Here is a 15,707-nt window from a genome sequence, read left to right on the forward strand (position 1 = left end):
TATATTTAATTGGAGTTGCTCCAAAATAGAGATTTCTCTATTTCTTCTATTGTGTCTGAGATTAATTTTATTCCATCGTTTGTAGTTTCAACATGATATAAATTGGGTATATTAAGCTCTTTTGCATACTTTAAGACGTTATGATAATTGAGACCAATTTGAGATAACGCATGAGCATCATCAGATAAACAAAATTTACCACCCAACTCTATTATAGCTTTAGCTATATCTCTTCTAGGATACGGTTCATCCCAACCTTTTCTTATAGCTGAAGAATTTAATTCAAATAATCCACCGTAATGAACGACTTTTCTGATATTATCGACTATAACTTCCCAAACTTCTGGCCATTCTTGTTCTATGTCGACATCATTGGTAGGTCTGCTAGTTGTTTCATCATAATCATCTTTTGGTTGACATAGCCTTATTAAATCAAAATGACCAATTATTGTTGGTTGCAAATCTATTATTTTGGATTGTAGTTCAAAATATGATTTATATAACAGTCTAGTTAACCCTCCTTTACTTGCCCTTTTAGCATCTATCCATAACTCTTTAGAAAAATCAATTGGTACCTCGTGAGTGAAATGAACTGACCCTACACTAATGTCAATTCTTGGATCTTTTATTAACTTAGCGGCTAAGTTTATATGATCCTCATTTATACCTTCAATCTCAAATCCAATTATAATGTCTATTTTATCTTTATGTCTTTCTTTTAACTCTTTAGCATGCGCTAGGTATCTATCAAAATCATTGAATAAATTATTAGTGGTGTATGATTTATCTAATTCTTCTGGATATAAAAATCTTGATTCTGATCTAGGCATATGTTCAGTTAGACACAATGTTTTGAAACCTTTTGCAATATACGAATCTACCATGTCTTCCAATGGATCATGAGCATGGGAGACATAGTCTCCACTATGTGAATGATGAGTATGCATTTAATTGTATTGTTATATAACCATTGAAGTTGTTGCAAAAAATATTGAGAGAACTGAAAATTATAACACATACATAAATTCGAGCCACTATTGAATCAATGTTCTTTACGACTAAAACACTACACCGATGTCTATGTCGAGGTTATAGGACACTACAGCCAACTATAAAAGATCAATTATCATCAACACCAATTGGATCAATTCTAGAAGCAAAAGGGTTTGTAAAGAGTATAAGAAATTCAAAAAATGTTAGCTTTTTGGATATAACTGATGGTACAACCTCAAAAAATATAAATGTTGTGCTATTGGGTAAAGAACAACCAAAATTTCAAATTGGTCAAAGTATAGCAATAAAAGGAGAATGGAATATGAGTAAAAGTGGATCAAGTCAAGAATTTGAATTAAAATATAATAGTAAAAATTCAGATCATTCTTATCAAATAATTGGTACAGTACCTGAGGATTATCCACTACAGAAAAAAGCAACATCAATGTCATTTTTAAGAACATTACCATCATTAAAACATAGAACTTCAACAATATCATCATTTTATAGACTACGATCATTTCTTGAAACTTCAATGATGGAATTTTTCAATTCACAAGATTTTACAAAAGTTTATCCACCGTTAATAACAAGTTCAGATTGTGAAGGAGCAGGAGAAACTTTCAAAATAAGTAAATGTGAAGATTTTTTTGAAAAACAAGCATACTTGACAGTTTCAACTCAATTACATTTAGAGAGTTTAGCGTTAGCATTAAATAGAGTTTGGAGTTTATCACCATGTTTCAGGGCAGAAAATTCCAAAACTTCGAGACATTTATGTGAATTTTGGATGCTTGAGGCTGAAATTTGTTATTTAGATGATTTAGAACCATTACTTGATTTCACAGAAAGTATGGTTAAATTTGCAACCAAGAAAGTAGTGGAAAATTATAAAGATGAATACCTTAATGGTGTGTATATAGACAAAGAGGTTGTTGAATCAAGATGGAATAGTATCCTAGATAAAGAATGGCAAAGAATGACTTACAATGAAGCTATTCAATTGATCAATGAAAAAGGTGTGGATTCTTTAAAATTTGGTGATTCCCTAAGTCTAGATCATGAAAGATTTTTGGCATCACATGGACCAATATTCATCACGGACTACCCAAAATCAATGAAACCATTCTACATGTTAAATTCTAAAGACTACAGTCCAGAAAAATCAACGGTTGCATGCTTTGACTTGTTACTACCAGAATTTGGAGAATTAGTAGGTGGTTCATTAAGAGAACACGATTATGATTCACTAGTAAACTCAATGAAGAAACATCAAATGAGTATAGAAGAGATGAAATGGTATTTGGATTTAAGAAAAAATGGTACTATACCTCATGGTGGTTTTGGAATGGGTTGGGAACGATTTATTAATTATTTATCTGGTCATGATAATGTTAGAGACATTGCTCCGTTTCCAAGAGCTCCAAGTTTATGTAATGCTTAAACTTATAGGCTCATGTATATAGATTCACTTGATTAATAGATTTGTATATACAGATAATTGTCTGTGTTGTAGCTCTCTCTAAATTTCGGTTGTAGTTCGCTTCAGCAAACAAAAATTTTTTCAAAATGTAAAGAATACTAAATTTACAACCAAAATCTTCTTTTTGCCATTTACAACCAAACTCAATAGCTACTTCATAAATAAAGTCATATATATACATAATCTACAAAAATGGATCAATTAAACGTTAAAGAACAACAAGAATTTCAGCAAATTGTTGAACAAAAACAAATGAAAGATTTTATGAATTTATATTCAAATTTAGTTTCAAGATGTTTTGATGATTGTGTTAATGATTTTACTTCAAATACTTTAACCTCAAAAGAAACTAGTTGTATTGCTAAATGTTCTGAAAAGTTTTTAAAACATAGTGAACGTGTTGGTCAAAGATTCCAAGAACAAAAGTATGTTTAATTTTTCATAAAAAGATATTGGATAATGAGTTAGATTTTACTCATTCTGGACAATATTATACATTGAGATCGGCGTTACTAACATTTTACTCTCTAGTGCTTTATTAATGCAACAAGGTCAAAGATAAATTTGATGGGGGATTGGTATTATATAAAGATGAGGGATTGTGTTTTATTATAAAATTAAATAAACTGTATACATTATAATTTACGTTGCACAAGGTATTATAAAGTATAACATGAATTGTAGATGACTTGTTACTAGTTTAAGCCTAACTTGCTTAGTATAAGTAATTCTTTTTGAATGTGCTCTTTAAATTAATGTATGTGAAAATGAGATACAAAAATGGATTTTGTAAATTTGTATAAACAAGATCAATTAACAATAAAATTCAACTCAACATATGACAGACCAAGTCAAGATCAACCCTGATCTACTGATACTACTAGTAGGGGCAGTAATAAACAAGAGTTTAGCAGAATACAAAGGAGACTATCCAAACGATAAAGCATCAATATCAGTCGATTTATTTTTAAAAGACTTAAATGACAAAACAGAAGAATATACTTCCAAATTCCCCAATAATGATATACACTTCCCACAAATTGATATAAAACTACTATCTTTTATTATTAATAGAACTTTGTATTTCAAATTTGTTCAAGTTACTCAAGATTCTGTTGTTATTGAAATTGGTGATAAGTATGAAACTTATTTAAAGAATATTGTTGCAACTTCTACTTTTAGATATTCTAAGTTTCTATGGAATAGTGCTAAACTGTTACACACATCAGATAAAGATAATAATGAAAAAGTTGGTGAAGATGTAGAAGTACAAACTGTTGAGGTCGAAGAATCAAAGGAGAATGATGAACAACCACAAAAGGTAGGAAAAGAAACTATACAGGAGGATATAGAGCCAACTACAGAAGAAGAACGAAAAGAGCCTGCCAAAGAAAAAGAAGAGGAGCCAGAACCATCAGCAGAAATAGAAATAGCAGAAGAAGAAACAAAAGAATCAGAAGCAGAAGAATCAAAACAAACCGCGGAAGACGAAGATGTGGACATGAAAGAAGCTGAACCTGAGAAAATAGAGGAAAAAGAAGAATCAGATGAAGAATTAGAGAGTCCCGAAGTAGAAGAAATAACGGCAAAAGATGCAGATTTGGCAGAAGAAATCAAAGAAGATATTGAGAAAGCAGAGCTGGATTCAGAATTAAGCGAAGAAGATGACGAAATAGAGATCGAAGTAGAGAAAGAAGGAAAAGATGAGGAAGAAGAAGATAAGGAAGAAGATCAAGCTGTAGAAGAAATAGAAAAAGAAGAGACAGAGCCAGTAGAGGATAATAAATCTGAGGAAACCGAGAAATCACCGAAAGAAGTCAGTGTAGAAGTTAATGAGGAAGCATCAACAGAAGAGCTAGAAGAAAAAGAAGAACCAAGTGAAGTAACTGAAGAGCCAGTTGAAGAGGAAGAAGAACTTACACAGGAACAAAAGGTTGTAGAACCACCGAAAGAAACATTGACACCAGAACCAACCAAAGAATCAAGAAAAAGACAAAGATCAAGATCACCTGCACCTTCACAACACCATAAAAAGTTTCAAAGTATTGCAGTTACTTTATTAAATTCCATAATGGAACATAGATTTTCATCACCTTTTTTACAAGCAGTTAATGCAAAAGATGCACCAAATTATTATGAAATGATATATCAACCTAGAGATTTAAAATCCATATCAAAAGCCTTGAAATCAAAAGCTGATCCCCCAATATATCTGTCAATTAAAGAATTAGAAAGAGATATAATGTTGATGTTTGCTAATTGTATAATGTATAATAAACCCGAAGAAGATTTAGTTGATTTAACTAGAAAAATGAAAAAAGATGTTGGAGAAATGTTTAAAATGTTTAAAGAAGCTGAAAAGGATATTAAATAGCTGAATTAAGTAGTAATAAATGAATGTTTATGAATATATCCGGATAAATTATTCTTGCAGTAATTTGTAAAAATGTTTTTTCTTTTTGCGTTTCAGATAATTTTTCAAATTTTCATTTAATATCTATTAACAAAGATTTACAACCAATTAATGAGAAAGAGCCGTGTTGGTATATTCAACTTAAAAAAAGTATATAAATCTATCTAGTCATTCATTTTTATCATCGCTCATTTTAAATCTCAAAATCGTTTCATTATATAAGCGTTTCGCCAAATTTTTACCAGCTATGACCAGATTTAGCTCACCATTTATAAAACAAACATCATTTGAAGTTGAATATGCACCAGCTTTTATTACAAAATGGAAGTCAGAACGAACTGGATTACAAATCACTTACATAAATCAACCTTCTCCAATAGTAAGTGGTTATTTTGCAGTTGCTACAGAAATTGAAAATAATTCTGGTTGTCCACATACTTTGGAACATTTAATATTTATGGGTTCAAAAAAATATCCATATAAGGGATTATTAGATAGTTTGGGTAATAGATTATATTCACAAACAAATGCATGGACCGCGGTTGATCAAACTGTATATACCTTAACAACTGCAGGTTGGGATGGATTTAAAACATTGTTACCTATATATTTAGATCATTTATTTAATCCTACATTAACTGATGAAGCATGTCTAACTGAAGTTTATCATATTGATGGGAAAGGGAAAGAAAAAGGTGTTGTGTTTAGTGAGATGCAAGGAATTGAAAGCCAATCATGGTTTGTTACTTTTAATAAAATGCAAGAATTATTGTATGCACCAAAATCTGGTTACTCTTCTGAAACTGGTGGATTGATGTCAGAGTTACGTCATTTAACCAATGATCAAATAAAAGAGTTCCATAAATCAATGTATAGACCAGATAATTTATGTGTCATTATTACTGGATCAGTGGATCAAGATGAATTATTACAAATAATGACTGATTTTGATAATGAACTTGAGGCAAAACCTACTACGCCAAAAGCAAGACCATTTGTCGATTCAAAAAAAGATGAACCACTTACCGAAGACATTATCAAAACTGTTGAATTCCCAGAAAAAGATGAATCCACAGGAGAAGTTTTAATTTCATGGATAGGTCCAAATGGTAATGATTCATTAACTAATACAGCTATAGATATGATTGGTGCTTATTTCACAGACAGTCCAATTTCATTATTCAATAAGCATTTCGTAGAGACTGAGAATCCGTTAGCTACAGATATAGAATATACAACGGATGATTATTATAGAACAGCATTAAATTTTGTATGTAATGGGGTACCAACTGAAAAATTAAACGATTTACAAATTAAGATCAAAGAGCTTATCAAAACTCAAACAAATCCAGATAATATGAATCTTTTGTACCTTAGACAAATTATAAATCAACAAAGATTAAAATTTATATCACAAACTGAAAAATCACCATCTACATTTTCAAATATTGCTATTTTGGAATTTATATATGGTAACCCAGACGGTAGTGATTTACCGAAATGGACTCAAGATTTAAAAGAATACGATGAATTATTAACTTGGACATCTGAACAATGGGCTGAACTCATCAAAACATATTTCGTTGATAATAAATGTGCTACTATTTTAGGTAAACCATCTGAAAAATTAAACGAGCTTACCAAAAAGCAAAACAAGAAATTCCACAAACAAATCAAAGCAGATTTAGGAGAATCAGGATTATTAGAACACAAGGAAAAATTAAAAGAAGCACAAAATTTCAACGATAGACCTATCCCCGATGAATTATTAACTAAATTCACAAAACCTGATCCACTGAAAATTTCATTCATCAAAACAAAATCCTACAAAGCTGGTAAAACTAAAGGAATAGTTGATTTATCCACAAATCAATATATTGAAAATGACGAGTTTAGTGAACTACTTAAAAAAGATACACCAACAAATTTTCCCATGTTCATGCATTTAGAATCTTATAAATCTCAATTCTCAACTATTCAATTAGTGATGTCATCCACTAAAATGAGATCAGATTTATTGAAATATATGTCAGTAATTGAAGAAATTTTTACAATGTCCATGAAATTACCTAATGGGACATACATGCCATATGAACAAGTAATATCTGGGTTAAATAGTGATTTAATAGAATTTCAATTAGATAATGGTTACGATTATCAATTTTTAGAATTAATTTCAATGACGGTAAAATTTGAAAACAAGAACTACCATAGGGCAATAAATTGGTTATATAAGATTATAAATTTTGTTGAATTTGAAGAATCAAGAATTAAAATCATAATTGAAAAATTAATAAACTCATTACCAGATAAGAAACGTAATGGAGAATTAATGATGTATTCAGCACAATACAGGAATTTATTCAATAATAAATCGCTAAGAAAAGAACAAGATTTTATAAATACTGAACAATTTTATAGAGATTGTTTAAAACAAATAGAAGCGGGAGAATTTTCAAAGATTAAAAAGGACTTACTCGAAATTAAGGAACACTTATTCAATTTAGAAAATATCAAGATAATAATAATAGGTAATGTAACAACATTAGAAAACCCAGTGAGTTCATGGACAAATTTCATTCAACCACAACCTTCAATAATGAACATACAACCATTTCAAAACTTACCACGTTCATTTCAATTTAAATCTTCACTCGGAACAAAATGTAATCATGAAGCATTCTTGATAAATATCCCAGCAACTGAATCAACTCAACTCATATCAGTGACCACAATCCCAACTGATTATTTAAATGACGACATACCTAGAATTTCATTAGCTATAGAATTTTTATGTGCAGTCGAAGGTCCATTTTGGAGAGCTATTAGAGGAACAGGTTTAGCATATGGTGTATCCATCAAAAAAAATTTGGAAACTGGGTACTTAACCTTTTCGATATTCAGAGGTTCAAATGCTAAACAAGCATGGATAGAAGCTCAAAAAATCGTTGAATCATACTCGAGTGGTGAACAAAAGATAGATGATTTAGTAATTGAAAGTGCTGTTGCTGCTATAATCAACGAAATTACAAATAATCAAGAATCAAATTATGAATCAGCAAGTAATAAAATTATTGATAACGTGTTTAAACGAAGAGGTCCAAATTTTATTGAGAATTATATTAAACAATTGAATGCTTTGTCAGCTAAAGATATAGTTTACGTTTTGAAGAAATATTTTTTAAATTTGTTTGATTCAAATAGTTCAGTTGTTTTCACTAGTTTACCATCTGATAAAATTGAAGAAATGGGTAGATTTTTCAATGGAAAAGGGTATAATATTAACGTTGAGGAAATTCAAGGGATTGAAGATGGTGAAGAAGAAGAAGAAGAAGAAGAAGAATCAGGAAGTGAAGAAGAAGAAACTGAAGAAGAAGAAGAAGAGTCTAGTGATGATGATGAATCTGAAAGTGATGAAGATGAAATAAAGAATGGTAAAAAGTAATTAGCTTTTTGTAATTGATTGTATAAATTATCCCCCTTCTATTAATTGTACAAATTAGAAATTAAATGTGAATTCTAGACTTATATTTTACCCTGTTTGATTGTATCCTAATTTACAACATAAATTGTAGATTTTTTAGATTTTGATTATCCAGTAATATGAACGTGTAAATCAATTTTTTGATCTGGATCTGCGTTAGTGTTCTAAATTGCATTACCACTTTGATTAGCAATACCATTGCTAAATTTTATTTAGTAAACCACCAGCAATAATTTCCTCTTAATTACCTGAATCATCTCTTTAAATTGGGTTTAGCAATAGCTTCTTTATTTTGAACAGCATTCGCTTTAACATCTTTATTTTGAATAGCATTAGCTTTAGCATCATTCGGTTTATTTATAGCAATACCATTTAATTCTTGATCCATTTGATTAGCTTCTTGTTTAGCTTTACCTTGAGCTTTTTCTTCTTCTTGTTCTTTTGCCTTTTGTTTGGCTTTAGCTTCCGCTTCTGCTTGTTCTTTTGCTTGTTGTTGTGCTATAGCATTAACTTTGGCATCGTTGTTGTTGGCTACTGCTGCTGCTACTGCTGCTGCGTTATTTGGAGATTCACCTTGATTGTTTTGTGAATTTCCTGTGAATTTTATTGTTTTAAATTTTTCTGCATCTGCGTTTTTGAATTCTGAGGCTGGGTTATTTGAATCTAGTAATAAATATTCAATATATTTACTTACTTTAAAACATGTTGTCTTTTGATCTATTTTAGATTTTGCCCAAAATTCAGGTGATGTTATAGCTTCACAAGCAACCCATTTTGCAATTGAATGGAAACGTAATTCCCAATCTTTGTTTGGTAGAACTTTTTGAGTTTTTTCTGGTTTACCCATTGATCTTCTTGAATAAGTACCATATTCACCTTCTTGAGCATTTTTAACAGGATCTATTTTTGGGTGATTACAATGTAAAAATAATATTTGTGGTAAATTATATTCAATCAATCTATGAGCTGTATCTTCATCTTCAATTTTTTTATCTTCTATAATTTTCTTTTTATATTCTTTAAATTGTTCTATTAATCTACTTGTATATTCACCAGATTGGAATGGATTTAATCTTGTATCCAAATTTCTTGTACTTAAAAATTTCTTCCAATCGTAGTAAAATTCAGGATTATCTCTTGGATCGGTTTGTGTTAATGTTGTATCTACGAATTTTCCATTTTCTGCATCATATCCTAAAATATGGACTTTTTGATTCATTAAATGATATCTTTCATTCATTACATGTAATGCTGGTACAATAGTTTCTCTGTCTCCTTCACCAAATGCTCCTTGATATATTAAATCTTCATACCAACCTTTTGAATTAATGTTATAATATAATGCTAATAATAATGACCTCATATGTTCTTTTTTGGAGAAAACCATTTGACCTGTTTCAACAGATGTAGGATTTGGTAAGTTTGAAAAATCATGATAATGAATCTCCAGTACTTTATCTTTTTGGATGTATTCATGAAATTTATCTTCATTTGGTATACCATATCTATGTATAACATCTCCCTTTTCAATTCTTGCAATTTTATAAAATAATGGACTTGTTAATTTGACCCAAATATCAGGCCATAAGATCATTTTGGTGGATAAATAAGGTTCTGTATACAACAAGTTATCAACATCTTTTACTGCCAAATTGTCAGCATCAATTGCAATAGTATTATCAAATGATGACACCAATATACCCAATATTTTTCTTGCAAATTTTTCACCAACTAAATCCAAAACTTCTTTCCCTAATTCTTTTTCAACTATAACACATTTACCATTTAGTTTATTTGGTAATAAATCTTCACAAATTTGTTTATCGTATTCTTCTTGTTTGTCCAAGATCATTTCTACAGGTAAAGTAGAACCTTGATCTCTTAAATTTGCTATACAAGTTAAAGCACTTGCAATCATTCCACCTCCAGCATTTATAACTATACCGTTACCCGAAACAAATTGATTTGGTGGATCAGCTAATGCTTTTAATTTCTTAACAACTTGATCATGAGCATTTTGTAAACATTTAAATTTTGCACCAGGGATATTTAAATTTGATTCACGTAAATATTTTTCAGAAATAATTCTTGCATCCCATTGATAAGTTGGATTTAAATGTTTACCCTTTTCTTCTTTTGTTAATGGATCACAATTTGGTTTATTTGCTATTAATATATCTTTTATAAGGTATTGGAAATATTTTTTTCTATCAAAATATTTAAGTGTTGCTTTTTCAACTTTTGACTCAAATTCAAGTGGGACTTGAAAAGAATCAATTTCCATTGATAATATTGATAAAAATGATGCTGGTTTAAATTCAGTTTGATGATCTTTCGCGTATTTATCTACTAAATTCTGGTATATATCATAAGCCAAAGAATTTTGTTTATATATTTCTGAAGTACTTTCTTCTTTGATTTCTTCTTTAATGGTATCTTTTATTGTATCAAGATATTTTTGTCTCATTTCAGTTTTTAAACCCTGGATAATCTTTGGTTTTTCATTTTTAGTTACTTTTAATTTATAATCTGCTAATATTTCTTCTTTTTTGGTATCTTCAATTTCTTTCATAACTTCATTTATAAATTCTTCACTATCAACTTTATCAATATGAGCTTGCATGGCTTTTTTACCTCCAGTATAATAAGTTGCTCCTCCATTTTTTGAATAACTTGAACCATCTGATGACGAAGTAGTTAGAATTGAAACATTGAATATAACAATAGCCACTATTAGTACTCCTAGTAAAATATACAGTGGTGATAATCTTCGAAAATACATAATACTTTGAATTGTTGATTGATTATGTTTGGTTGACAATATGTTAGGTTTTGGTGATTATAATGTATTAATTGATGATTGACAATATCAAATTGTAGAAGGATAATGAATTATGAAATGGATATGAATATATAAAGTTATTTGTAATTAATTGTTGAAACCAAATTGAAAAAAAAAAAACTCGAAAAATTTAAATAATTAGATTTACTTTTACTAATATACAAGTTTTTGTTTGTTTGTGTTGATAAAATAAAGATTTAAAGATTCATGTAATTAAAGAGATTAAATTTAGAAAAAGTAAAAAGAGACAGAGAAAGAATGTGTGTGTGTATAATTGTAACCAATAAGTTTTAGTAAGAGAAAACAATCAATTTATTTTGAAAATTAAGAATAAATTGTTATTTGACGGATTTTACTAATTTCTCCAAAAAACGAATAACTCGAAAGTATTAAATAATACTCACATGTAACTCCAAAGAGATAAACAAGACGATATAACCCATTTTTTTCACAAAATATAATAGACCCTTTTACGCACTGGTGATCTTAATTCGATGAATTTGTAACGTGGCTTTACACTACAGTTCCTTTATTTTTTTATTCTCGTATATGTTGTATCAATATATTCAAATGAAAATAACTAAAATTCTGTTAAACATAATTTATAAATTGATTAATGCTTCTTCCAAAATTAGTAAATATACTCTTTATTATAGAGTGTTTATAGAATTTTCGTTAAATAATTAAGTTTGTAAACTGATCAATTTTCTTATGATGTAAAAAATATCCATAAGTGAAGAAGACAAAACTGACATAATAAGGTCCTACTTTGTTTATCAAGAATTTTCAGTTTTAATTACCTTCAGCTATCTGTTTGTCAAATAAATATTATACCGTCTTGATAAATATTATCTAAAAGATCAACACAGTAAATTTGGTCGATTTATTATATAACCCCCTAAAAATTTTGACAAATACAAAACAATTAGACGCGTTCAATACAACATATAAATAATTAAATAACTTTAATGAATTAATTAAATTAAACTAAAGAGAATTGGGATCTAAGCTATTAAACTCTCCAATCCAGATTTGATCAGATCTGGTATCCTACTTATTGCGTTCCGAATGTTCGTAATAGGCTAGTCTTTCTTGGACTTTCCTCTTTAAAGCTTAGATTTGATAAGTGTTTAATGACTCTCAAGTAGTAAAACTAAGTTGAAACAAGGTGAAATTTTTGCATAAAAATATGACTTGCTACATATTATCAGTAAGTAGATGAAAACGTCCCAATAATAATAGTACTATAAATTTGAACATGTTAAAAATATAATATAGTAAACCAATTACCCCATAATAAAATACTAAAATTTGTTTGAAATTTGTAAACTACCAAATGAGCTGCAAATTTTTTTTAATACTACTAAATTATTGTTAATAATATTTCAATTACTTTCAATCATGTCAATTATTCATTTATACTTATAAGAGATTCTTGTATAATATGGTAAAATATATTAATTATAATTTCATTACTTTTCTTATCTGTAAAATTCTGTTTTATAAAAAAAAAATTTACTTAAGAAATTTTTAATTTTTCGTTTTTCCTTAAATTTTTATTATTTAATATTTTGTTTGTTTGTTACTGTTGTAATAAATTTTCTTGATCTAATAAATATCTTATACATATATATTTATAAATTCCAATTAATTCTTTACATTCAAATTTTATAATCAACAATAATAATTTAAGACTAAGTTTATATATATATAATAGTTTCAAAAGTTGTATTTTCATTCATTGAATCCATCAATTTAAAATTTTATCACAAATGTTTAAGATGATTCAAAAATATGATGATTCAACTAATATATTATTAATTATAGTATCATTTTCAATAACAATAATATTATCATTTATATTTTGTATTTATAAATTATTTTTTAGTAAATCTAGATATCAAAATGGAGAATATCAAACATTATCATCATCAATTACTGATAGTTTAATGGGATCACATTCAAATGATGTACCAAGAGAATTTTTAAATGATGAAGAAAGTTTAAAACATTTAGCTGAACAATTTGATTTTACAAATTTATCACCTGAAGAACAACAACAATATTTAAAATCTCAAGAATTTGCAATTATAAATCCACCTGATTTTAATAAAACAAAGGGGAAAACATTTTCATTAGATGATGAAAAAATTATAAAAGAATATGGTATAAATGCTTTTAAATTTGAAATGGAAAATGATATTTTAAATCCTCATTATATTATTGCAGATAAAACTGAAATAAATTTTAATAATAATGATTTACCTTATTGTACTACAACAACATCCTTAAATTATCCTTTACCAGTTAGAAATAGATTATATTCAGATACTATATATTTTGAAACTAAAATATTTGAATTTCAACAATCAACAAATACTCAACATTTTGCTATTGGATTAATTACAAAACCTTATCCAACAAGTTTTAGATTACCTGGTTATAATAAATTTTCTATAGCATATGAAAGTACTGGTAATTTAAAAATAAATAAACCATTTCCAACACCATTACAACAACATTTAGATGAACAAAGTCAATATAATGCATTAGTTTTACCACCATTACAACAATCAGACGTTGTTGGATTTGGGTATGTTATTCCAACAGGTACTATTTTTATAACAAGAAATGGTAAAAAACTTTTGGATGTAATGAAAGGATGTTTTGTAGATATGTACCCAGCAATTGGTTGTTTTTCAACAAATGCTAAATTTCAAGTTAATTTAGGACAAAGTGGATTTGTATGGATTGAAGCAAATGTACGTAAATATGGGTTTGTTTCAACAAGTGATTATAAAAAATTACAAGGTGATAGAGGATTAGCTCATTTACCACAATATAATAAAATTTTAAATAATGACACAAATGATAAAATTTTAGATAAAGGAGAAGAATTACCACCAAGATATATTATTGAAGAAGAATTAGATTTTTTCGGTAGATCATCAAATGATATAACAAGGGTAGGATCAAGTGCTCAACATATGAAATTAAATGAAAAAGGGTTTAATAAGTATGGTTCAACTGATGATACTGAAATTAATGATGAACATTATCAAAGTCCAGATGATGAAGATGATGAAGAACATGAAGAAATTAAACTGCATCATAATAATGATGTTAATATAACTAATGATCCTGAAGATATTATGGATTTAAGAGAAAGATTATATGAACATGATATTAGAAATGCTAATAATAATTTAAATGAATTAGATCAACAAGATTCTCAAGATTCAGATGAATCTCAAGAACTTCAACAAAAACCAAAATCTCAATCTCAAGCTCACCCACAAGAACAAGTACAAGAACAAGTACAAGCCCCACCTCAATCACAAGTACAAATACAACCACAAAATCAAGAACCTGCTCAACATCAACAACAAGAAACAACTCAACCAGAAGAATTAGTACAAGAGTCAACTCAAGCACAAGTATCAGTAGATACTCAACAACCTCAGCAACAAAATTCCGAAGCTGACAAAGATAAATCACAAAATGAATCATCAACTACCGCCTCACCCCAATCAACAACTGAAACGGCCTCAGACGAACCACAAGCTGAAAAATCACAACCAATAGTACCAGACCCAGAACAAAATTCAAAAACTGATACCACGCAAACAACAGTGCCAACAGAAATAACTCAATCAATAGAAAATGGAGAAACTGTAGATAATGGAGAAGTAGAAAATGATGAAGATAATGAAGAATCAACAAGTACAAATAATGTAAAATCTAATTCACCAAGTTCATCCGGTAATAAGAAGAAGAAGAAGAAAACACCTAAGAAGAAGAATAATAAAAAAAAAAGAAAGTAATCCAAGAAAATCCTTTTTAATGTAAATACCACTAATCTCATATTATATAATTGATACCATGCATTCCATTCACTTAATTTATATATCGTAAAATTCGATTCTCTACAAAGTGACAAATTTTAAACTAATCAAGTTGACAATGTAAGCTTATACATATGAACTAATTTAATCTTCATAACTTGATATCTCATTATAATAACTTTTATTTCATTTCTCTATTTACATGAACTAACAACTTAAAACTATCATACAAACATTTCTCATTTCTTTTCAAGCTCAAGCACTTTACGCAAATACCCACCTTTCCCAAACTCTTCTTCTTCTCTTCTTTTCATAACATCATCCAATTTTTTCGCCTTAGCTCTAGCTTCCCTAATTCGAATCTTAGAGTCGTTTACTCTAGTATAATGTAAACATTGAGCTAATTGATCTTTTTCAAAATTACACATTCCTAAACATTGTTTTAAAAATTCTTGTTTGTGACATTCTTCTAGGGCGTCCATTAGTTTTTCACATGTGTTGAATCTGGTTTTGTCTAATTGTGGGTGCATCTTTTTGGGGGTGGGATCAGATGTGATTTATGTATTGTTTTGAAATTAATTAATTTTATAGTGATTTGACGAATTCGTTTGTTTATGGATTTGTAGTTTATATGTAATTTGATGTAG

At 28.5% G+C, this 15,707-nt stretch overlaps 8 protein-coding genes across 8 annotated transcripts; 5 read left to right on the forward strand and 3 right to left on the reverse strand. All coding sequences in view use genetic code 12, as the record gives it.

The window, feature by feature from the left end:
* Positions 1-5: 5 nt before the first annotated feature.
* KGF54_005581 (histidinol-phosphatase) lies at positions 6-947 on the reverse strand (the record flags this gene model as incomplete). The annotated part of the gene is made up of 1 exon (XM_051766393.1): positions 6-947. The coding sequence occupies one exon, from the start codon at positions 945-947 to the stop codon at positions 6-8; it is 942 nt and encodes a 313-aa protein (XP_051617354.1).
* A 98-nt stretch (positions 948-1,045) lies between these two features.
* Positions 1,046-2,437, forward strand: KGF54_005582 (asparagine--tRNA ligase; the record flags this gene model as incomplete). Its single annotated transcript, XM_051766394.1, has 1 exon — positions 1,046-2,437. One exon carries the CDS (start codon positions 1,046-1,048, stop codon positions 2,435-2,437), a length of 1,392 nt encoding a protein of 463 aa, XP_051617355.1.
* A 231-nt stretch (positions 2,438-2,668) lies between these two features.
* TIM9 (protein transporter) lies at positions 2,669-3,038 on the forward strand (the record flags this gene model as incomplete). The annotated part of the gene is made up of 2 exons (XM_051766395.1): positions 2,669-2,901; positions 3,008-3,038. The coding sequence occupies 2 exons, from the start codon at positions 2,669-2,671 to the stop codon at positions 3,036-3,038; spliced, it is 264 nt and encodes an 87-aa protein (XP_051617356.1).
* Positions 3,039-3,314: 276 nt separating this feature from the next.
* On the forward strand, positions 3,315-4,850 carry KGF54_005584 (uncharacterized protein; the record flags this gene model as incomplete). The annotated part of the gene is made up of 1 exon (XM_051766396.1): positions 3,315-4,850. One exon carries the CDS (start codon positions 3,315-3,317, stop codon positions 4,848-4,850), a length of 1,536 nt encoding a protein of 511 aa, XP_051617357.1.
* Positions 4,851-5,136: 286 nt separating this feature from the next.
* Positions 5,137-8,334, forward strand: KGF54_005585 (uncharacterized protein; the record flags this gene model as incomplete). The annotated part of the gene is made up of 1 exon (XM_051766397.1): positions 5,137-8,334. The coding sequence occupies one exon, from the start codon at positions 5,137-5,139 to the stop codon at positions 8,332-8,334; it is 3,198 nt and encodes a 1,065-aa protein (XP_051617358.1).
* Positions 8,335-8,626: 292 nt separating this feature from the next.
* MNN26 (Mnn26p) lies at positions 8,627-11,155 on the reverse strand (the record flags this gene model as incomplete). Its single annotated transcript, XM_051766398.1, has 1 exon — positions 8,627-11,155. One exon carries the CDS (start codon positions 11,153-11,155, stop codon positions 8,627-8,629), a length of 2,529 nt encoding a protein of 842 aa, XP_051617359.1.
* Positions 11,156-12,987: 1,832 nt separating this feature from the next.
* Positions 12,988-15,039, forward strand: KGF54_005587 (uncharacterized protein; the record flags this gene model as incomplete). Its single annotated transcript, XM_051766399.1, has 1 exon — positions 12,988-15,039. The coding sequence occupies one exon, from the start codon at positions 12,988-12,990 to the stop codon at positions 15,037-15,039; it is 2,052 nt and encodes a 683-aa protein (XP_051617360.1).
* A 260-nt stretch (positions 15,040-15,299) lies between these two features.
* On the reverse strand, positions 15,300-15,590 carry KGF54_005588 (uncharacterized protein; the record flags this gene model as incomplete). The annotated part of the gene is made up of 1 exon (XM_051766401.1): positions 15,300-15,590. The coding sequence occupies one exon, from the start codon at positions 15,588-15,590 to the stop codon at positions 15,300-15,302; it is 291 nt and encodes a 96-aa protein (XP_051617361.1).
* Between the last annotated feature and the right edge of the window lie 117 nt (positions 15,591-15,707).

Source organism: Candida jiufengensis (assembly GCF_024610255.1).
Source record: "Candida jiufengensis strain CBS 10846 chromosome Unknown scaffold10, whole genome shotgun sequence".
In the NCBI taxonomy this organism is placed as follows: domain Eukaryota; kingdom Fungi; phylum Ascomycota; class Pichiomycetes; order Serinales; family Debaryomycetaceae; genus Lodderomyces; species Lodderomyces jiufengensis.